This window comes from Thunnus thynnus, chromosome 22, assembly GCF_963924715.1.
Source record: "Thunnus thynnus chromosome 22, fThuThy2.1, whole genome shotgun sequence".
Lineage (NCBI taxonomy): Eukaryota > Metazoa > Chordata > Actinopteri > Scombriformes > Scombridae > Thunnus > Thunnus thynnus.
In genome coordinates, this window is record NC_089538.1 from 4690368 (window position 1) to 4715369 (window position 25002).

The window sequence follows — 25002 nt, forward strand, 5'->3', positions numbered from 1 at the left end:
AGTAGCCTTTTGTATACATTTGTAACTACTTGATCAATTAACTCTCCTATTTATTCAGAGTTCTCATTTGTTTCTCAATTTATGGAATTTAATTGATTTTAAGGTGTATAGATGTCGCGATATCTGTATCTTAAAGTTATGCAGTTTTATACATGTTAGCTATGGCTAGTTACATAAACAGAAAATTCATCTTTTGATGATAATGGTAAGTTTGAATAGACAAATATCTTTCTTGATGATACTGATCTGGTCTTTCACACGGCTTAATCCACTCTTGACATTTAATTAGATTTGTTTTAGGCTTTGGGAGTTGAATGTACAACAATATTACATATTCCTCAGACACATGTTGTGACTGTTTTCAAAGTGTCTTTGTAGCTTGTAACATAAAACATTAATGTAGACGCTCGACATGCAGTAGAGTGTAAAGATGACTCAGGTTGTCTGAGTTAAGGTGATTGTGTGACTGTAACTGGTGCATCGAGGGCAAGGATGGACACACATTGATGGTGCACTATTGCCCCATCGGTTTATATTGCAGCCCATTTTGTGGCTGCTGGCTGCAGCGCTCTTGCTCTATACTGGACCAAATTAAAAAAAATTAATGGGAAAATAGGGTCCAGGTTGAAAAATACTTAAGTTTCCCTTTAATATGAAACTGTAAAGTATAGTTAGATATGATATTGCAAACAAATATAAATAGCTGCTATTTTCGCCAGGCACCTATATATTATTGACACAGACATGAAACAGAAGTTATTTATCTACAAAAAACTCAAAAGCTCATCACAGATGTGTTCACTTTAGTTTTGAATGTTAATTTTACTTTGATGTCATTTGGCCTGTATGGTATTAAATGTAAGATCCCTGGAGAATAAAGCCCGTATACCGCAACCTTTTCAGTTGGGTCAACACCTTTAGGATCAAACACTAATCTGCTGGGCATCAAATAAAATGTCAAACAGCAGTTGTGAGTCATCTCGTCATTAATTTTGATGAAAGGTTTCATTACAACCAAGCCTCTTCAGCATCTCATTTCACACTGCCACCCAAGAGGAGATAAGAATGTAAGCCTGCATAACCTCTGTCACACATGATTGGGACCCGCTGATATTAAACACGCTTTAACCTCATCCGCTTGTCTTTCCTCCTCCATCAGGAGCTGCGATGTCGTGAGGAAGAGCTGAAGCGAGCAGCGCTGGAGCAGAAGTCCCATGAAGAGTTCCTGCGGCAGCGTGAGCAGCAACTGGCCCAGTGGGAGCAGGATGTGTTTGAGCGCGAGCTCAGCCTCCTCATCCTCCACCTGAACCAGAACCAGGAGAAACCCAACGTTAAGAAGAGGAAGGGCACCTTCAAGAAGCACAAGCTTAAGTCCAAAAATGGCGAGAAGATCAGCATGCCCCAAGGTGTGTGTGTGTGTGTGTGTTTGAACTGTCTTTGAGTTGTCAGGAATCAACTATTAGCTGGGCTGTGTCGACCAGCAGTCTTTACGAGAAATCCTATTTCAGTGGACCATTACTGGCTCAGTCTCAAAAAGAAACAAAAACAACAACAACAACTGCCAAAAACTACACGAGAGCAGAGAAGAGGAAGTGAGGGAGAGTTTTGTGGTCCAACTATTGTAATTTTGCAGCTCAGCTTTGCTGAAGGTCCTATCAGGGCTGGACTCACGTAGGTTTAGTGGCTCATACTTTGAAAAGGAGGCTGCAGATCATTCAGACCATCGTTAGACATAGTTAGAGAGGTGACATTACAGGTCGGACATGCTGATATCTGAACTGACCAACACACTCACTTTTTTTTCTCCTGTTTGTCCTTTCATACTCAGCTGGTTGCTGTTTCTTATGTATCCTCTACTATCACAAAGTCACACAGCCTGCAGCAATTCACATCCAGTGTGTTTCAATGCGTGTGTTGAGTGTATTTTGGGCTGAGCAAGCATGCGTAAATGCACTGTGTGTGTGTGTGTGTGTGCGTGTGTGTGTTGTGGTTAGGCCTTTCCCAGCAGCAGCAGGGCGGTGATGTGGTGGTGGGGGGGGTTGATGAGAGGGGAGAGTGAGCCAACCACGCCTCGACACTTCCTGTCCATGGATACACTGCTGGCTGGCCTCTCTCACTTTCTCTCTCCCTCTCTCGCTTATTTTCTCTCCCTCTTTCTCTTTAGGTATCCCTCTCCAAATCCTTTCTCTCCCAGTCCCTTTCCCCTACAGCTGCCTAGTTAGTGTTTTTATTCTCCTTCTAACCATATCTGCCTACCTCCCTTTCATTTTTTCCTTCCTCTTTCCACCAATATTATTATTATCTTTTCCTTCATCCTGTGTTTCTCTTGCACTTTGTACCCTGTGGAGCAACGTGTATATCATGGTTTATCTTATGTTCTCTAGAAGTAGATATAAATAAAAGAAAGTGCTTCAAAATTACCTCTTTTCCATCACCCCTGAGCTCAAACCTGTATTCAAGGATTCAAAGGATTTATTTGTCACATAGGCAAATAACAGGTGTAGTGAAATGCAATGTGGCATGCTCTTAAGGCCCCAAGGCAAGGCAAATGTGAAAAATAAGAATTAGAGAAAGAAATATAAAGGATAAGTATTCAAAGATATAAAAAATTATAATGTTTTTTTAGAGGCTTTGCATCACAAATTTGGCTGTGACGTGGTCATATAGTTGCTAAATATACAGAGAACCAAATGCCAGATAGCTGAGCATCAGTGTTGTGTGGTGTGGCTGTCATTTCAATCACATTTGGAGTAAAAATGAATATTATTATAAAGGAAGAGTGTCAAAATCTACTGCTTTTTATCTTCAGCCCTGGTCTCTACTTCTTAACACCATGTAGCTTGAGACCGCTTGGTTAACATGAACAGAATATTGGCTACTTTTGCTAACCAGCCAGCAAGCTAGTTAGCAAAACAGTATTAATGTCAACAAGCAAGTACCAGCTAGCACTTGCTTTGGAGCGTATGTGTCAGGGAGCGACAATTACAAATTCCACTTGTGTTACCTTAATTGAGGAAGTCAAATCCTAGAGTTTCTTTATTTGTCTCCTTGAATTTATAATTTGTGCAATTAAATTATGAAGTCATGATGATCTCCTTGATTCCGTTGTATGCAGTAATACTTCAGGTTTTGGCAGTTAAATGTGACATTAAATCATCTTTTACATCCTTCTTCATCCTTTATACCCATATGTAAATAAATAAATGATTTAAGAGCATAATTTAGTAATTTGAGGGCACAAACCAAAAATGAAAGAGAAGGATTTAAGAAAGCCAAATGAACAAATTACAGATCAAGGAAAGGACATGGATATATTGAATGAATGTTCATTTGAGGTAATAGTTCATAATTTGAGAGCTTGGATAACTAATTTTAGTGAATAATTTATTTTTATATTATTATTATTGTTACCTCCCAATACCCACTCGGCTGTAAAGCTTACTATTAGTGAGTGGTGCTTTCTAATATAAGCAGCAAGCTAGTGGTAGCTTGCTACCTTTACCACATGTTTTAGCCATCGCTAACATTTACTTGCTAAAAGGAGCACGACAAGTGTCAGGCTAAATCTTTGGTAAATCATTTGTCAAATTAGTAACGTATGCAGTCAATATACTTCAATTTGGTGCTTCAGACCATCCCTTGAATTTCTAACCTTGGGTTATTAAGTTCTGATAATGGCATCACCACTTTAATTTCATTTCGTCCACACTTTCAGTACAAATCATTTGATTTAATATAGTTTTATTTTAATCCATGTAAGGTTTTGAAGTACATCATTCTATCATTGTTTTCATACCTTAAATATGTTTTACAAGATATACTACAGTATATACAGTAGTATATAGCAGATATACACTAGTTTTGCCCTTTTTTAGCTTACTGGACACTGCAGAGGTGATGACATGAGGTAGAAAGACACAAATTAAGTAATTTGAGAATCTGACTTATTAATTCAACAGCACAAATCATTCATTCAAGGGAAGGGATTAAGTAACACAAGGATGCAAATTACTGAATTGAGAAGGAAAGCACTTAATTTGAAGGCATGATTTGTATTTGAATTACTACTTTTGAGGGAATGATTTATTAAAATTTTCCCTCCTGACACCTGCTGGCTTCTGTAGCTTGTTATAAGCAGTGTTAGCACACAGTGAGTTGGTAGCTTGGAAGATTAAATGTCCAGTTCCCAAACACAGCACAGAAATTAGCCATGTAACGGTAAGCTGAAATCTGATTACAGGTCTAAATATTATGAGACACTTGGCTCACCACAGCATTTGTTACCAAGTTGAGAACATGCATTACACTAAATTACCACTGCCATGACAGTCAGTATTGGCTGTTTAAGAGAAATAAGGAAGCAAAAAAAAGTGTTGCAACCTTCAAAACAACTGACAACTCTTAAATGTATGAATGTGGAGTCGAATGAGGAAACCCAAACTTGTGTGTATATTCTGGTTGGTGTCTGCCATCCAGGTGGTCTAACCTCTGTCATATACTGTATGTGTGTGTGTTGCAGATTTCATCCATAAGATTACAGTGCAGGCATCTCCAGGCCTGGAGAAGAGGCGGAACTCTCCTGATTTGGGTTCGGGCTCCTCACCCTCCTTCGGTCCACGTTTCCGTGCAATCCAACGTGAGTGCAATCATTTTTTCCCTTGGATACACACTCACATGCACACACACAGGTACACAGGTGCACAAACAGTATGTGTGTGTGCGTGGAGAGATGGAGAGACATTTAAAAAAAATCAAAGAATGTGGGATCTCTCGCCTTCTTGCATGCACACACAGACTCTGTTGCAACATTATATCTCTGTTTCCAAATTCTCTCCTTTCATGTGCTCTCAACCACCCACTCGTCTTTTTTGCCTTCCCCTGTTTCCCTGTGGGCCCCTCTCTCTCTTTCTCTCCCCCTCCCTGCCTTACTGCTCTCTCTCTCACACACACACACCCTTTTCCCTTTTCAATAGTCTGTTCCAGTCCAAATATTATCTGACTTCCTCTCAGCGGCTCAGCACTTCTCAGCAGCTTTTTTCCACTGCAGCCCTGCTATGCTCCCCCTATCTGCAGTTACTCCATTGCTGCAGTGGGGGGAGCCATTGAGCTGTATTTTCCTGGCAGAAGGACTCCACAGTTTTATATGCATGTAGTGGCTACAGTGCGGTTTACTGAATTAAAAATAAGCAGGGAGGAATTTATTGCTCCAGGAGAAGGGGTTGAGAAGGGTTGCAGCAGCAGCAGAGATTTACAATACTCTTCTGCTTGTCAGCCTCTTAGACAAACGCCCCAAGATCCTCTCCCTTTCCGAGGGAAATTGTAGCCAGTAGGTCATGGGGCGTCTCAACAAAACCCAAAAGGAAATTTGTGGTGTAGCAACAGGCAATAAAAATGATTTTTCCAAACAATTACCACCAAGGGTTGACATCGAAGCACAAATTGCGGTGAAACATTTTTCTATAAGTGGTTAGTAAATCCAAAACATCTGCCAGCTTCATTTATTCATTAAATAGATGGTTGGTTTTCTTTACTTACTAATGACTCTCCTTAATGGCAATCACTAAGCCATGAGTGTGCCTGTCATTAAAATGTGTTTAGTGGATATTTATTCTTGCCCTCTCAGTAGCAAGCAGTGATTTATTGCAGGGCCCTCCCAAACTTATTTATCTAGAGAACTGCCAAATTGATTTGCATTAGTCCACAGAGCTCCATTCAACAAGATTTTTGCTCGAAATTAGTGGAGGATGGCACATTAAAACCTGCAAAATAATTGTGTCCAAAGTCAATTGTTTTATTGTACCATATTCTAGTCTCAGTCTATCTCAGTTGGTTGACTTTATCATACTGTCTGTGCTGGCAACTTATGGATATTGTTGACATCATTTATTTTGTTTTTTTTATCTGTGGGGGGAGGGTTAGTTTTGGTTCCTGTGCCTCTCTCCTAGTCCTATTCCTCATTCCAGTTCCAGTACCTGAGGTATAGAAGTTAGTGTGTTTATGTAATGATACAATTACTATCCTTTGTAGTCCCGCTAGCGGCGTAGCTCTAGGGATGGCAGTATTAGTTAGTCTGCCCACTACTTTGGTCCAAACTGAAATATGTCAACAATTTTTCGAAGGATTTGGATGAAATTTGGTGCAGATATTCATGGTCCCCAGAGGATAAATCCTTTTGACTTTGGTGACCCCCTGACTTTTCTTCTAGTGCCACCAGGTGAAAATCTTCACTCATCCAGTTAAATATCTCAATATTAAGTTGATCTGTTGGCGCACAATTTGGTACAGAGATTCATATCTGCCACAGGATGATTTGTAATAATTTTGGTTACTTCTGTCTTATTCATCTAGCGCCATCATCGGGTCATCAAAAAATTCAATACTTTGGTTATAACCAAATATCTGCTAAGCAGCTGAACTTCTGTTTTGTGCTAATTAGCAAATGTTAGCACACTAACAGGCTAAACTAAGATGGTGAACATGGTAAACATTATGCTTAACCTATTATACTAAACACGAGCATGTTAGCATTGTCATTGTGAGCATGATAGCATGCTGTAGTTAGCATTTCGCTCAAAGCACCATTGTGCCTAAGTACAGCTTCACAGGACTGCTAGCAGGGCTGTAGACTCTTTGTCTTGTTTGATATACAGCAAAAAGAATGCCATCTGTGTCATTCATATACGGTAACAAAACTAGTCTTTTCTATATATTTTCTTTCCCAATGACATTAGCAGTATTACATCTGTCCCCTGCAGATGATGAGCAAACACAAAAATATTGCAACCATCAAGAAAGATTAAATCAAAATGAGACATTAACTGTGACATTTTGCAAAAGAAAATGTGTTTATGGAGTAATATACTGGGAAAGGGGAATTTTTTTAAGCCACGTCCTGATCTTGATGAAATTGCAACACTGACTCTATCACCTAACTTCTGTGCTTGCTTTGAAAACATTGTGCTGTAAGAGTAATGGGAGGCAAAGTGCATCAGCCAGCCCTCCAGAGTACTAAAAGGCCAAAAAAATAACATGTCCATTCAGAGACCATATTTACTTTTTCATATTTCTGAAGGTGAAATGAACCGACATGAATGAAGGAATCAGTGGAAATAAGCAGCACCCGAACTCAGGGGGAAAAATAGTAACTTTTTTCCTTAGGATTTACATGACATTACAGTCGTATTCATACCAGTTTAGTCTCTTCTTGTGACTAACATGTCAGGTGTTAGGTTGAGAACATTCCATTAGGGCTTGTGAAGGGTGTTATGGCAGGAATCCTAATGTATACATGAGACCAGTACATCCGAGAAATTTGGCTTGCAAAATGTCCCTGTCCCTTTTTTGGAGGAAAACAAATATAGACTTTAATGTAAAATAGCAGCACAAAATAAAACCAATAGAACACCACCAGAATTAGTTTATAAATGATCCAAAGACACTATGTCATAAATATGTAAATATATGTCCACTCTGCCTGCCATAAAACACGCAAGATGCATCAAAAAGATTTATTTGATCCATCTTCAGTCGTGTCCATTCAGTCTCCCAGTATCAAGCAGGTGCAATAACCCCACTCCATGGCCAGAGGTGTCCTACCTGGACGTCTGTTTTTACCTTATTGAGTCTCCAGGTAAGCAAATTACCAGTGAGATATTTTACTTTTCAGTCTTGCTCTACAAATAGTATGCTAGCTAGCAATAGCACTGTGCTCTGACAACTGACCTAGCTACATGGTAGCCTATACGTTAGCTCAGTCAGTCTAGCCTGAGCCCCAGCCAGTAACTGTTAGTAGCCTACAAAGAACCCGAGCCCCACTACAACCTATTCTTTATATAATGTAGGTTACAAGAAGCTATGAATTTTTAAACAATTATTAGCTACCTTGATTCTGCAATGTGGATGAGCACACACAGGCTTGCTGCCACTGTCCTGCCCTTGCAATATGTGTTGTGGCTGACAAGCATCTGTGCTACTTACATTAGGCAACAGCTGTTAATAATAAATTCATGGAAGTCAAAATGGTTTGTCTTTCCGACCCTAACATAAGCTAAGCTAAGCTTACAGGGTCAAGTAACACAGGTGACTTGTTTCACACACTGGCAAATGAGCAGCGCAGGGCCCGACACATGAGCAAATAGAACAGGATCGCATGTCCTACCTTAGTGGCCAGAGGACCTCTCATTAGTGTACTCTTCTCTGCCTTCTTGTCCATAATTCCTTCACAACTGTGTCCAAAGCCATTAGAACATCCCTTTAATTTTCATCAATGCCTGCACTCTCTTTCTGATTTATATACCTTGGAGCCATAAAGCCCTGCTATCAGGATGTTTTTTAGGACATGGCAGGGGAACAAATTAGAGATCAACATTTTTGGATTTATTGTTGGTGCAGTCAACTACACAGCAACTCTACAGCACAGCATTATTCATTTAAACTGGTTTGTTTAAAAACTAAGTTTGGAGACATGTTTCAACTTACTCTGTTTTCTCTGTAAATGGGGCGTGATGATGAGAGCCCACTCTGGATGATGTATTGCTGGTCTGAGGCATACATGTTGTGTGTGATTGAATGATTACGCACCACTCACACACTTTGTGTTAGCAGCACAAGCCGGTGAGGAGAGTAGTGGGATGTGATTAAAGCGTGTGATTAGCGTGTGAATCAGGGGTTACGCCATGTTTACGTTATCTAACCAACGTTGTCGCCATGGTAACGACTTGTTAATCACAATGTAGCCACGCCCTAAAACATACCATGCTTTATCGTCAAATTTAAATTAAACAGGACCATAATTTACTAAATGAACATCATGATGTATTGAAGACTTGAAACTAGCAATTGAGACCATAAACTCATTAGGAAAGTATTTACTGAGGTAATAAATCAAGTGAGAAGTTGGGTCATTTCCCCATAGACTTCTATACAAATTGACTTCTTTTTGAAGCCAGTGGAGTCGCCCCCTGCTGGCCATTAGAGAAAATGTAGGTTTAAGGCACTTCTGCATTGGCTTCACTTTTCAGACCCAGAATTACCCACTTTGTCCCTCGCTGTCCTCCCCACGGCTGTTTTAAACATGGCAGCCGGGTCACAAACTAAAATATGTTTCTGAAAACATTTGAGGCTAGAATCTTGATTCATATTTGGTCAGCACTGCCTAGTTTGACAGTTTGATCCGAGTTTCTGTTCAGATGCTGCTTTTTTTTTCTTTTTTCCCAACTTTACTGAGTAAACGAGGCACACATTTTTTTAGTCTGAGATGCTGGTGCCAGTGTGTTATCTAGTAGGGCTGAATGTCATATATTGCACCTCTTAAAGGTCATTGTGTTGGAGATGATTGCAGGACTGCATCGATTTGTTGGTGAAACCTGCCTTTTTAAATGCCCACCTCATTAGAATACAGCTAGGCAGTATGCATACTGATGATATGTAAGCTGATATTAAATCCATCCTGTTTTTCTCAATTTTTCTGTGCAGTCAGTCCTAGTGACAACAGCAGGACGTTTGGCTTGAGCTCAGTCTGGCCCCTAGAGGCCCCCTCTCTTAAACAAGCCAATGGAGACCTGAGGTTGGGCCCCCACTGGAGGCCCCAGAGCCCAAAAAGTCCCAAGAGTCCCAAGGTCCTGCGCCTTAGTCCACAGGAAAGCAGGTACAGCAGGACTGCTTTTTTGATTCATTTGTGACATTGAGATTTATAAAGAATTTGTTACACTTTTAATTTATCACCTAAATGTTTTTGAATTTCTTTTCAGTCTGTCGATGAGAGCAAAGCTCCTGGTGTCGGACAGCAATGAGAACGGAGAATCCAAGGATGACTTTGAGGAGTACAGACCCTCTACGCCAACCTCTCCCCCTGCTCAGAACGGTATCCAATGCCCTCCATCACCAGCCTAACCGTCAGCCACATATCTTCCATTAGCCACTGTTATAATTCACACTGGCATGAGTGTGAATTATAAATAGAAGCTAAATGAATAATAAATGTGTTGAGGAGTTTCTTTTCTGTCTCTTTCTCCTTCTCTGTCTTTTTAAAACTTTAAAAAAACACTTTTCTCTGTGTGTAGGCTCCTCAGTGAAGGACAGCCTGCGGCTTCCTCTACCTCAGGGAGACTCTGGCAGCGAGGAAGGGGGTTACTCCCCGGCTGGCTCCCCCAGGCCTGAGAGGGGTTCCCTCAGTGGCCTGATCAAGAGCACCCACCGGGCCCTGCTTGGCGGTGGCTCCATCCTGGCCTCCATTGGACTAGGTCGATGCCTGGATATCCCACCAAGGGTGCCCCCTCGAACTAACCCCCCGTCCCTTGAGGACCGCACCCCTTCTGAACCAGAGATCTCAGTTCCAAAGCCCCTTATTTCAGACCCCCCTGTAGTGGATGATCTCATCACCTTCTCCACCTCTGAGCCGCTCCCAAGGCCACTCTTGGATTTAACTCTGCAATACCAAGAACTGAAGCCGTTGCCCCTGACGCCGCCTCCGCCGAATCCCCGCGAGAGGTGTGGCCACCGGACACCGCAGGCGCCACACAGTCCCCAGAGCCCCAGGACCCCCCTGCAGCACAGTGGGGCCAGCCCAGGGGAATGGAACCCAAGTTTCCATTTGACCAACGGGGAACTTGGCTATGATGCCTCGGAGCACAGAGCTGACAGGAGGAGGAGGTCCAGCCAAGGCCTGCATGCCTCTCAGCTAGGTCAGTAAGAAGTCTAATGTTTCTGGAGCCACTAGGCACTAAACGTCAGGATATCTTGGCCTCTGCTTTTATTTTATTTTGACGGTTCTTTTCAACTGTATGGAAACAGGTAACTGTGTGCCTGTTTCAGTTACAGTCCTCCCTCCAGATTGAATCCATGATTTAGTTTTGATTCATCTGCATTTCTGAAATTCAAGAGCACTAAGCATGTTGAAATTGGATCCAACTTTTACCTTGAATAATGTACTTCCTCAGCACGACAACGTTGCCTCACAGTTCTTGCAGAATTATTGTTGTGCCTTTTCTTAGCCAGATCTTTATGGCACAAGGGAGGCTTCAATGCTGCACGAGCTTTTTCATTTACATCAAAGCTCGTCTTCAGCTATTTGCATATCTCAGGTAACAGATGGCCCACTATACTTCACTGCTAATACTTGCTAAGCAAAGCTGGCATCCAATCTTCTGTTGTTTTTCCCCTCTTTCAAGTCAGTTTTCATGCAAAAACATCAGGCGTCACAGCTGAGGTCACACAGACAGAAAGTACCGGATTCAAAATTGCTATTAATCTATTCTTGACTTCACCGCCACCGCAGTGTCTTTCTGGCCACTCTCTCAGATGGGTTGGGAGTTTGGCTGGAGCTCAACAGTGCGTCTCGGGTGAATTTACACTCCAGTTACAGCAAATTCTCACATGGAGGCATGTCAAATGTGTGCCTATACGATAAAGGATGCACACATGATAAAAGATCACATACTAGAGGGATTAGCATTCATTTTCACCCTCAAAATACATGTGAAAATAGGCAATTTTCAGTTCTCATGGGGCATATTGAGACTTTTGTTTTAATTCATGTCAGTGTCATGCTAGCAGACATTATCTGCATATCTGCAACACTTTCATTTACAGTACATTTACATGTTTTTTTCCCAAAGAAGCACTGACACAGTTTAGAGCCGTAATGATGGAGGCGTTGGTATCGGTTGTTTTAAGAGTGAGTGGGCTTTTACGAGGGCTTTAAGAGTGCCCTCTAGTAACATTTCACACTCTATATCTGGTCCGCTTGACTCACAAAGCCTTGGATTCTCCACAGAGAGGTTCTTACAGCTCTGCCCCCAGGTACGGAGCAGACATGCATCGCCTGTTCTGCAGCTAACAACCATAATCTCACAAACCGTGCGCGCTCATTACATCGGGCATGCAGAGGCAAAGAGCCACATATAATTAAACAGCGAGTGTTTTAGCTAAACATCTTATTATGTTTATTGACTGTAATGACTCAGGCTCAGATGCATAGACAGACTGCCACAAGGTTGCTGGCGGTGAATATGTGCTTGAAAGAGAGAGATGAATTCAGAGGATTTCTTCACTGGCGTTCTTCATCTGCTCTCATGTGACTCCTGATTGCTCTTTCTTGTCAGCTGAATAGCTTAGCAGCCTGAGAGAGTTGCTGTTGATGTAAATAATGCCATTTGGCAGACACATCACATTTGGAAATAGCAAATGTTCATTCAAGCTGATTTATTCCAAATTTAATGTTCTTGTCGGTGCTAATTTACAATTGCTGTTTGCTGCTGTTGCAGCTCTGTCAACTAGTTACACAGTGCTATTTTATACTTAATTTAGACTAATTACATCAATGTTCTGTGCTGCTGATTGTTCCATTTCTTTGCACCAATAATGTACCACTTTCATGTTTGTGTTTGGATCAATTTCATCATACAGGTTTTTGAGTCTTGCTGAATATTACAAAAGCAGAGTTTGGACTGTAGAGCAATGCATAAATGAGCACCAGGGCAACACCACAGCAGTTTGGACTAATTTCTAGATTAACAATTAAAGCTTCCTCAAGCAAGAAAATGAAGGATACTGTGATGAAAATGTTTAATATGTTGAATATTCAGCCTTTCTCTTTTGTGTCAGAGTTATTTTCATTTTGTGTCTTGGTTTAAAAGGGCACTCCACCGACTTTAGACATAGAGGTCAGTTTATTTGTCATGCAGAGATAGGAATGATGGAGGAACCTTCTGAAATCCAAGAAAATATCTTGGATTTGGTTTGAGGCTTCAAATGTTTGACAGAAAACCTGTTTACTGGGGGAATGGCGTTTGAAAGATGAGGACATTTAATAGGCAGGGAGGGTCTAATGAAAAATGCGATTGGGTTGCACTGTGGGAATTGTATGAACCAGCGTTTTTGAAGTTTGACTCATTCTAGGGTCTAAAAGTTGATATTTCAGCCTGTGCTGCTACAATTTTTTACTGTACTTTTTTTAATCTGTCTCTCACAAGTCCCTCAACTTTATAATGGTACAATAGTAAATCTCTAGAGTAGCCCTTTAATGTTTTTTTTCTTTCTGTTATTTCCAGTTTTGGACCTGCCCTTGTGCCAAGACACCCAGGACTCTGATGACAAGCCTTCAGTGCCCTATTCTCTCCACCCCAACCCTGCCCTCTGGAGCCCCAAAACCCGCCGCCTGGAGGTCAGCGTCATTCCCCGACCTCGTCCCTCTCCCATACGTCCCCGCATTGACCCTTGGAGCTTCATCTCAGCCGGTGGTGGGAACTCAGCTGGCGGCCGCAGCCCAAACCGCTCGGACAGCATCCCTCTGGGCTTCCAGCCCTCCCCTACCAACCCGTTCACCAACTGTGACCCTTTCCCCTCGCCGGACTGCGACCCCTTCGCCCTCAAGGCTGACCCCTCAAGCGCCTCGGACACGGCTTCACCCTTTGACCCCTTCTCGGCGCCTTTTCCTACCTCCCGTTCTGCCCCGTGCTCCACCAATGGCTCGCCCACACTGCCCTCGTTTCGCATAGCGCCCCTCAACCCAGCCGACTCGCCCCTCATTGACCTGGGATGGGCGGCCTGCGGCAAGCCCCTGGATAGCACCAAAGAGAGAGCTCACCCCCGCAGGACACTGGGGCTCAAGCCCTTCAAGTCCCCGACGCAACTCAGAGATGACAGGTTCTAAACCGGCCTCGCCACCATGGCACAAGGCCAACTCTCACTTACAGATTTTAAAAACTTTTGGTTTTTATCACAGGGACATAGTCCGGGACCCTTTCCACTACTTTGTCCTACATTTTAACAAGGATTTGGAATCTTAAAAAAACGCACACTCATCATTCAACCCACTGAGGGAGGTCTCCCTTATGGGAGCCCCAATCATTGCAGGTCCTATTTATATGCCAGCCTGCTGCTTTGGGAACCTGAAAGCCAGTAAAAGATGGTCCATTGGATTGTGGGATAGCTGCCTGTGAACCAATAGCTGGTGCCCATTTCATTCTCCCTCTCTATCTCTGTTTCTCTATCCCTTTGAAGGAGCAGAACACAGATCACTAGTCCCATCTTCAGATTTATCAGACTGCTCATATCACCTGCTTTCATCTCCCCCTACCTTTGAAGCATTGTGACAATGCAGAGGTGGATAAGGCGACTTGCACAGCTTCATCTGCCTCTACCTCTCTGCAGACTGAAAGCATTCAGGACAATGGAAAATTGGAGTGCCTTATTTCGTGAAGTGTTTTTAATATATATCTTTTCAAGGTTCCTTGAATGGTTAATCTGGTGCGTAGGGAAGATGCTATGAATTTGGCTTAAATTTGCAAAGCAGCTTAGCATTGCTGTGGAAGAAAATGTTGTGTGTGTGCGTGCGTGTGTGCATGTGTGTCTAGACTCATTGTTCAAGGAAAGCTTACTGTTTTTTTGTTTTTTTTTTTAAAACAGCGTCTGCCTGTTGCATTATGGGAGAAAACACTCAGAGTGAATATTCCAGGCCGCTCATGAAATTCAAGACAAAACCATGACCCATGCATTCCACTTGGAAGCAGATAACATTCCAGTCACATTCCCCGGGAAATGCCAGGGATTGGACAGATTCATGCGGCTGGCAGTGCGACAGAGCACAGGAAACAAGACGGGGGAGCCCTCCGCATTCCCTTCATATGCCAAAGAATGCCACTGTGACAGTGTAAGGGCTGGGACAAAGAGTATTTGCAAATGAGTTGTTTTTACCTCCATGGAGTGCCAGACGGGTGGGGTTTGCCTCACTGGACAGCACAGATAGTGTGAAAGTTGATTCAATCACAGACAGTATTTAAACACAAGTTAAATATACTTTTCTGTGATTATTTAGCTTATTTGACACTATCCAGACTTTCCTACCACCACCCCTCTGATGCTTTAGGAAGGTTCAGCCAAATACTTAAAAGTATTTGCAAATGCTACAATATGTAGGAAGTATAGAGGTGTCATTGATTAATTTGTACACTTCACCAGAATAGTAGTAGCCTCACAAAGCCAGCCCACAATTCTACAGATGGACTCGCTAGGTTGCCATTAGCCCCTTCCTTTAGCTAGAAAAAATATTGTTCTGGATGTTTCATTCTTCTGAATGGATCCATAAAAATTAGTTTATGAATAAATATAAGAAAGACAGGCAGCAAAGAGGCAAAATCATGCTTCATTTTACCTTTGTATAACACCTCCTTTTAAAGGAATATTTCAACAATTTGGGAACTATGTTGAACTCTGTTCAATATGAAGCTCGAGCCAGAAGAGAGTTAGCTTAGCATAAAGACTGGAAAAATGTACCAGCACCTATAAAGCTCACCAATTGTCATGTCTTGTCTCATAGTTAAAACTGAGCTGGTGAGTTGTAGTCTGGCTTTGCGAGGCTAGAGTAGCAGGGCCCCAAAACAAATTTCCCTCCCTTTTTCTGTTAAAATTCCACCCAAAAACACAGCTAAAATGATCTGGTAGGATCCTGTGGATTAGTGGTCGAATATAGTTGAGATGTCAAGTTGACATACTTCCAGCACAATAATACAGATAGAAATCCAATCTGTAGAAACTGAAATATATATATATAAGACCAGAATAGGCTGCAGCTACAACTGGAAAAAACTTGCCCTCCCACTGATAGCTCCACTTAATAACTAACACGTTCAGGCACTCTCTCAGGGGGTTTTCAGAAAGTGTACCGGGCAATGTATGAAATGACTAACAGAAGCAGATGAAGCAGGTTGAGGGAAAAGTGGCTGTAGCAACAAACAAATTCATTAAAAAAAATAACTCCTGCAATATGTTGAACATCACAAACATGATGCCTAACAATATCCAAGCATCCATTTTCTTAAATAGCACTCAACTGGTGTAGGTCAAGCATGTAGTCTATTAAATGTAGGTCAAGCATGTAAGCAACTGAAAGAGATCCACTCCCACACTGCACTGTCCTGTCACACCGTTTCTTTACTTCAGCATTATGAGGGACAAATACTGATTGGGTTCATCATTGACACCGTGTCATTGGAAGACAATAACGGCTTTGTTCTGATGAAGAGTGAAAATCTCGTCTCCAAAGGGGGAAAGCTTTGTGATTAGCCTAATAATCCTACAGACGAACAGAGGAGGCTGATAGTGATAATTAGCCTCTTGATAAGAGCAGAGAGCATTAACAAAGCGTTGAGATATTTGGTTAATTAATTTGCCCCAACATTACGAAAATGCCCTGCGTCTTGCTTGCAAGGTGTCGAGTTGCTTCCTGCATCAGTTCACATTTCGATATAAGCAGTGCCCTTTTTTCTTTTTTGCATAAAGCTTCAAAGACAGGTTTTCCTGTCTTTCCCCTCCATCGCTCCTTTTTCTCTGTTGCCACTGGCTGCTCAGCTGCTGACCAGATGAAATCTCCACCGTTGAGCCTTCCTCTATGTCCTTCCCCCTCAGGTGATGTGGAAGATTTCTTTCTTTCTTTCTTTCTTTCTTTCTTCTTCTTACTCCTATTCCTTTGCTTTTTTCTTCTCCGGAAAGTTTTCTTGAGGGCAGTTTTGTCCTGACACTGCAGAGCCTTCAATTCAATAACGGCCAGGTTTCTATCCAGGAAAAAGAAATGACATTTGTTCTAGGATGGAGCCCATTTACAGAGGAGTGCTCATTTTACAGAGGCAGGTGAATTTGGTTTGAAATTGAAACAGGAACTTTATTGTGTATTTCTATGGCACATTAATGTGTCGAATCATCATCCACAGGACATCTGAGGAATACTGAACAGTAGCAAAGAGACACACTGCTTGTTGAGGTCTCAGTATGCTTCAAATGAAATAGGTTATACGGCATGATGTCAGACCAGGTTTTAAGGCAAACATGCATAATGAATTGTATGAATGGGGAAAACAATGCTCACTATTAGACAGTCTCTCCTCGAAAGCTTCATGGTGTTGCATTTGGTTATACACACAAAAAATGACGGAAGTGGTTGTGTCAGGAGTGAAAAAAGAGCTTGAGAGAGAAACACTGCCTACTCTCAAACCTCGGCGCACCCGGCAATTTCTGCGTCAAGTGGGCATGATTATCTGATTGCACGTTTCAGAAAGGTACAAAAATTGTTGGCTGCAGCCCCCAGATTATGATGTTGTAAAGGTTATTCTAGACACTGTTCAGGTGATCTGAAGAAGTTTGTTTGAAGCCTTAAGCCTGAGGAGCTACTTGATTTTAACAACAGTGGCGTCGTAGTCTGTAACTCTTTGAAACATAGATGCATCTTATAGATAAACATTGGTAAAAGCAAGAATATAAGTGCTCTAAAGCCACTATTCAGAATATTACAGGATCACCCAAACACAGGAATTCACCCAACTGCTTCTCCAAAGTTGTTTTATGTTGACGTTTAGCCCTGTCCAACACTCCTGCCGTCACCTAGACATGAGCAGTGTGGTTCGTCCGTCATGGTGTGCAGAGGGAGGAGGTTTAATATAGAATTTGTCTTTCTCAGCAGTGTTCCCTACCTTCCTCCTCTGTCTGCCCTCACCACCAACATTTTACAGAAGTGACAAGTGATGAGTTATTGCTTCGTCTCCCCCCGTGTCAACACACAAAGCCACAAGAGCTATCCTCTGATAGTCATTAGACTCGGATAGATGTTATTGTCAACCGAGCTCTGTGAGGAGAAAAGATACATGAAGGAAATTGAGATGATTGAAACCTCTGGCAGATTATTTCTGTCACAAATTCTGTGTGTGTGTCAAGTATCCACTTCAACCTGCCACTCATGTCTTGTCTGTATGTTCTCTCAGCGCTAGACTTTAATTGTACCCCAAACCCGATGTTGAAAAGTGTTACCTGTCATTTTCCATCAAGCGTGCGCAATAAGTAATTGACTTGATGAAATATTACTTGCAAAAACAGCAGTCACAGTGCTTTTCAGGTATAATTAAGTTAAGTGGGAATTATTTTCCTCTTGGTAATAACTTCTAAGAGTGGTTCAGTTGAAGTGGTGAGAAACCCACTTGCTTTAAAAAATGACCCGTGCATGGAAATACTGTAGAATACTTAAAATGTTTGTTTTCCGGCTCTTCAGGTGTAATCTGAATCTGACAAAACTCCTTGGTTGCTGTGGGAATGAGCAAGACAGGTTTTAGGAAGTCTTTTGTGGACAGGGATGTCCGATTTTTGGTTTTGGCTGTCAGTTGTTGGAACCGTAGCTGCCACTCGCCTGCCGGAACTGACAGCCAGCACTCCAATAAGAAACTCCTGATGAGTTGTTTGTGACGCTCTGCTCTTCCAGGCATCGCCCCATCCGTCATTACAAATCAGCGTCCCGAGTACAAACTGACAGGGAGAATGGAAGTGAATTCTCCACAGGAGAGCTGAACTAGAGTGATATCTGGCCACCGGCAATCAACTTTCAGCCCCAAAGCGGCAGGGAGCAGGCATGATTTGATGATCTTAATTCAAAGTTGAATCTCTGACCATTGCCCCCTAATCCGTCAATATCAAAGGGTCAGTACATTACATGAATAAAAGCTAATGAAACTGCACAATGGAGGAACCCAAGGCTCTGACCCTCCTCGTGCCAGAAGGCTACTTTTGAGCAGTAGTTGTTTTTTAGAATTTCAGAGGTGAAAAATCAGAGCCATTATGCAGAAGAAAAGAACAGCATGTTGCAAGCTAATAATTTACTGGCTTTGTGAAGGTGGTTACATGAAGTAAATGATTAATAGTGGAAAGTGTTGCCTAATGCAACCATTGGACTTATACATGCACTTAAAGCCTAATTTGTGAACAACAGACATATTTACATGCATACTAATTATGTGATTTACCCTGATTAATCCATTGATTCCGCTATAGCAGTACTCATGTGAATGCCTTAATGATTTCCATGGGGCTCATACCACCTGAGGGCGTTCAGTAATCTGTAATAACCTTTGAAATAATAGTGCCAACCCCTTACAAACCTGCCACATCTGTAATTTTTTAGGTCAAAATTCTGGTGCAAACATGTACCTTCTGTTGGAAGTGGACATTCCCTAGTAATTGTAATCTATCCCTTGTCAAACGCAAGATTACACTGATGTTGGTGCGTCGTTTCGTGTGTTGTATGAAGCCCCAAAACTGACAAAATGTAGTAAAAAATATGTCATATATGTAAGTCAAATACATATGTGACATATATACATATAACGTAATATAAGTCAAAAATGTAACTAAAATCATCAATTAATAACATTGTTAGTTAGATAATTAAAATAGTGTAATTAAGAGATTTATACTTTTCCTTTAATCTTTAATCAGCTGTTTAAATAAAAGCAAACAGCTTTTTATTTAATTTTTTATTTAATCAGTTAAGCTGAATTAAAACTTAATTTTACTCTTCTTTTAATCTTTTACTTACTCATTTTATTTTCATTTCATTTCTTTCATTTTGAGAGGACTGTGAGGCTAGCTAGCTTAACTCATAGCTAAACACGTTGAACGCTGGCCTTTTCTGCTAGCTACCTAGCTGAAGCTAACTTTCATCTTGAAATTACACATATAAAGCTCCATATTTCTTTTTACACTTCAATTTTAATTATTTATTATAGAATTTTTATAATTGATGTTGAGTTATATTTTCGACTTGTTTGATAATCTTTTTCTATATTTGCTGGTTTTGGGGGTCCATACCACAAACCCTTCTTGTTCTTTGGCTAAACCCAGACGTGATAAGTAAAATATTATAAAGTATAGGCTGTACACATTTTTACATATTGCACTGATCACTGCATTAATTTAACATACTAGACAAATGTGTTTTATTATGCCAGGTCCCTAAATACTGCTGTGTGAATTGGATTTAAGTGAAGTCTTTAATATGTAACGAGTTGGATTTCTGTTCCATCTTTCTGTCTCCAACACTGTGCAGTTAGATCAATGTGATCTGATTCACTTTCATAAATGTGTCAAAATGGCCACAAGGGAAATAGACATATATCAAGGCGCAATGAGTTTGTCACAGTAAGAACATGGTGACAGAAGCTAATATTTTTCTCTAATTGTGATGAGAAAAGACAAGTGCTGTTATGATTGCGTTGAACAGCGAACAATTGAGACTGTAACCCCTGCATTAAGGTGTTGTGTGCACCCGTCAGCTTGAGCAACATAGAGGGCCTCATACTGAGAACAGCTGAATCTTGTTACTGCACAGCCTTCTAGGTAAATTAACTGATTTTCAGGATAGAAACACATGAAACTTGAACCGTACTTTGATTACTCAAAGTAACAGAGCACAGTGTGCATGTAAACAAAGCCATTTGTAGTGTTTGACTTTAAGTATATCAGCAAGTCAGGTCTGTAGAGGACTGCATTTCTTAAATTGCTGTAGATTCAATTAAGGCATGTTTTCTCTCCTGGTTAATTGAGAAAACTGGATATGGATTCAACAAGGATGGAGGAAAAAAACTGCTTTTGTTTTGTTGATGAAATCTTACTTTGGCAGGTCAGTGAAGACTAAATTCTGAGTGTATGAAATAGATGGCCTGGCATTTCAGTGGTTGTAACCCCATATATCTTTGCTACTTTTGCTTGCTTGTTTGTTTGGACGTTACAAATATACCTGGTTATCAGCCTTTCTTCAGTTTTCAAACAGCCAGCCATCAGTGCCAGAGACACATTATTGCTCTTTCTGGCTCATAATAAACTGAAACACCTGCCCAGGCCTTTGTCTAGTATTAACAGGCCGAGACCAAACGATCAAATATGACCTTTCATCGGCTGTACAGGAATTGCACAACCCAATAGGGACGTGGACAAAAGCCATGTCTGCGAGAAGCGCCGCCAGGTGCGTAAGCTAATGCTCAGTCTCTCAAAGTGTGAATATTATTCCTAATTCTTTTCAGTCTGTGCATCCAAGGTCACCATCTGCTGTCCTCTTTCTGTAACAAAGAAACCTGAATGAATGGGAGCCATGAAGGGAGGATCAATTCATTTCCAAGACCACAGTGATGGCTCTCGGAGAAGGCTGGTGCTCTGTTTAGAAAATAAACATGGATTTTATCTATGAGGTTATTAAGTCCAAGGCCCACACACTCATCCCCCCACCACTCGACAGCATACAACAGCCCCATGGTCGTGATTATTTTTCTGCCTAGCTATTGACACTCAATTACCTCGTGATCTTCCTGGAATAGAAGCCACTCAATCTGTAAATTTCTGTTTCTAGAGTGTTGAATGAGTGTGCTGCAAACCAATTGGTTGAGTAAACAGCCCTCGTGTCTCAAATAAAGAGAGCGCAAAATGATTTATTGTCATCTGCTAAACAATGTTTGCAGATAAAAGGAATGAGATAGCTGATCTTTATGGCCTTTTTCTTAATCACACTATGTCATTCTACATATCCCATATACATGTGCATAAGTTAATGCGTGGTGGTGCTAAGCTAATACTACGTATAAAACTCTAGTTGGTTCTGAAGCCAGTATACTGTACAGCTAGCTAGCTCAGTTGTTTGCCAGATATTATGTTAACACGGTTCATTCAAGAGACGTGTTTGTATCAGCTGCTCTCTCATGGATGACTGCAGTCCATGTCATATCTTTATTGTGAAGTAGTTAATACTCTGGCAGAGAAAGGTTATATAAAATTGGCTGGTGTAACATGGCTAACATGATAGCTTCCTCCCTTTTGGACTCTCTAAAGTGGCGAACTGCCAAGATGGTTTGCAATTGGTTTACAGCACAAATTAGCAGTAAGAGTTCACCACAGTTGAAGTAGGAACTCATCGGCATTTTTTCACCTCTGTGTAGACAGCTTATTGTGCCCATTCCATTGAAATGAATTGATATTGCACCCAAATGGCACTGTTTTAAATGCTGGTGTGACCAAGCTTTTCTGGGTGGCTATTAGATGGAACCTGGACATTTTTATTGCATAGCCATTCCTAAAATGTGCTCCAGAAAGAATGTTTAAAAATATGAACTCAGATAGTAGACCAAACAATGTCAGACAGGTGTAAAGTAACAAAAAACATTCCATTTAAGTCAGCAACATGCTCGGCTGCTGCCGCTGGTGTCCTACTGTTGCAACAAATTGGTTTTAACATATTTTATGAATAGCATTTTAGTCATGAGTGACTAAAATGTCCGGATCCCTTCCACTAACCATCCAGCATCGTGATTCTATAGAGTGATGGTCCTGGTTCAGGGCTAAGACTACAGACAAGGGCATAGGTTTGGTTTTAACTTTGGTAGGGACGTTTTTTTTGTCAGACAGCCAAAATACTTGTATATGTGTACTTTCTCTCTATCACCCTTTTCTCTTTCATAGGCACATGTGCGCGCACACATAAAGCATAAAAGACACAAAAAAACATAAAACACAAAATGTTTACTGAATATGCATTTGCTGACTTGACTGAAACTGGACTTGTATCATGATTTTTTTCTCTGATTTTTACATTTTTTTTATTGATAGACTACTTAACTATAAATCTGAGACCAAAATTAATATTTAAAAATAACATATCATAGACTGTCACAATAAATGTGTAGAAAACTGTCGGTAATGTGCTGCTCTGTAACTACCTGCTGTAAGGTTTTCAAGCCTCACCTGAGATTCTGTCCTCCTTTCGGTTTCATGACAGAGCCACAGTGATGTCCAAACCTACCTTTTAAATGATCTCGAAAACTTCTATCTGTATTATTTTGCATTCACCTCCTGAACCTATGGCTAGATCTTTCATTATGACATCAGCGCTCACCTGAGAGGCTGCAGCTCACCTGTCTGTGTGTCTCTGTGCTGCTCAGGCTGCTGCTGACAGGATTCTCAGAATAAATTAATGCCTGACAATCACAAACAAATCAGTAAGACAAACTGTGGATAATTTAGCTTAGAAATGATGTTCATGTCTTAATGATGCAAGAACCCTGCTCCTGATCCACTCATGGAAAAGGGGAGAGTTGACAGTAAATAGTAAATATTTCTCTCACTAATTTCAAAGATTAATTTTGGATTTATTATAGAACATTTTTATTAACTAAGCTCAGCTATTACTGACACTTTGGTTCGCTTCTTTTAAAAGGACCAGATGTCTTAATTTGCTTTTGGGAGGAATTAGTTTAATTAAACAGCATGTCTGAGCAACATTCACAAATTAACTAACAAGACCAAATGCCTGAAATGAAATATAATATCAAATGATCTTAGTGTTGTCCAGTGAAGTCGTATTCAACTCTGTTTAAAACGTTAAACTATAAATACTAACTGCTTAAGATTCTCCACCTCACTGATGACTCTACTGCTGCTGCTGCTGCTGCTGCTGCTGCTGCTGCTGCTGCTGTTGCTGTTGTTGTGCTGCTGCTAGTCGACAATATGTACAGCTTGAAATTGAGGGTTGCCAGACCATCAGGTCGACTATCCCCCATATCCTGCTCTTTCACTCTTTATCGTAATAGCACACTTTTTTTGCAGAAAACACACAAACACGCAAAAAACTTTGCACAGATCTTACTGTTAACATTACATGGAGTTAAAGCAGCTAAATTGTTTGAGATCGGTAAAAATATTGGTAGGAACAATCCAGCAAAACCTTGATATTGGTAGGGACATGTCACCCAAATCTTCACCCGTGAGTATGGTTGACACTCAACCTGATTAAAGTCTTCCAAGGCACAAATATAATTAAGGGTAAAGACTTTGACTGAGGCTTGAAGGTATTTAACAGTAGGTGGTCTCTTTCAGGTGCTCATGCTTGGGCTTAAATAATTGAACTCTAAATGATCCACAGAGGCAATTTTAAACGGTGTGAATGGTACAAATCCCCATGACTCACTGGTCAAGTCTCCTCCACTCACAGCATTACAGTACTGTAAAGGGCTTTTCCTTCTGACAACTTCCTACCAGCCAGCTAAGGACATATACAAAATTTCTATACAGGGGAAGAAAAGTGGATATTTATGAATGGCCATCTTTTTACACACTGGATTAAAACTATTTCTCTTTCTAGATGGCCATGGACACAGTCTACATTAGGATGATGGATTGATTGCTTCATTTGAACAAAACATTGTATAGGTTTTCACTGGAGTATTTAAGATGTACGTATGGGTGCTTCACATGAGGCAGATTAACTTTACATTCCAGTTCTCCAATTTGACCAAATCTGTATCAAAATGATTCCTAGTCAAAACCCACTATATGTGTGTAGCAGAAAATTCAAGAGAATTGCCTGATAGAGCTTGAAATCCGGTTCTTTGAGTACATTGCAGCAAAGTCCCAAATGTAAATCAGTCTAATGTCTCCTTGGGGCACCCATACTGAATTTTTTTTATGTGCATAAAACTGCTAGATGGAGATGAGGTTTTTGTCACTACCTTTAAAGTAGTAGACATGGTTGACCTCCTCTCTGTCTTTGTATCTATTTGCTTTTATTGTTATTGTTCCAGATTCATTTCCATGTCTTTTTTTTTTGTGTGTGTTCATTACAACCTAGGCGATGTGATAACGCAATTGTTGCATTGTCCTGGCAGCCATTTTTACATCTCTCTCAGAACTGTCTCTGCTCATGCGAGTCAGGGGTTTTGCGGTCGTCGGGCTTTGAAAATTCGTTATTGTTGCATTTTTGTGAAATCTCGCACTGGGCTGGGCCTAATCAACTGTTTTTATTGTTGTGTGTCAAGAGAATTATTTCTGTATACAGTATGTGAAATGTTTTTATTTCTCTTGGCGATTATAATGGGTTTTAACCTGTGGAAAAAACAAAAAACAAAGGAAAAAGCTCAAAAAGAGATAAGACCAAATAAAATGTAACACTCCTGAGTTGTCTGTGGTCTCATTCATCTTATAGTGTCTCAACCTGGAAGGTTTCATGATCAGTCAGTTGTTCCTTTAGCGATCTCTGCCAGTCATAAAACTGCAGATAAAATTGTTTCCTTTCACCATTTAAGTGTTTTCATTGTATTATGAATTATTGTTATTATATTTGGTAATTATCACAATATTATTATTTTGAGATTCTTAGGTTTGTATCATAGTCTTTATTTTGTCAGTATAGTAGCTGTTCAATCAAAT

The 25002-nt window shown here is 40.8% G+C and overlaps 1 protein-coding gene across 1 annotated transcript in view; it reads left to right on the plus strand.

Annotated features, from left to right (window-relative positions):
* Positions 1–24750, plus strand: part of LOC137174106 (mitogen-activated protein kinase kinase kinase 11) — a 57271-nt gene extending 32521 nt beyond the window's left edge. Inside the window, exons 5-10 of the mRNA XM_067579169.1 lie at positions 1160–1406; positions 4520–4636; positions 9475–9646; positions 9750–9862; positions 10062–10682; positions 13050–24750. Of these exons, the coding sequence (XP_067435270.1) occupies positions 1160–1406; positions 4520–4636; positions 9475–9646; positions 9750–9862; positions 10062–10682; positions 13050–13651 (1872 nt within the window). The 3' untranslated portion in view covers positions 13652–24750. The remainder of the gene's footprint in view (positions 1–1159; positions 1407–4519; positions 4637–9474; positions 9647–9749; positions 9863–10061; positions 10683–13049) is intronic.
* The last annotated feature ends 252 nt before the right edge of the window (positions 24751–25002 follow it).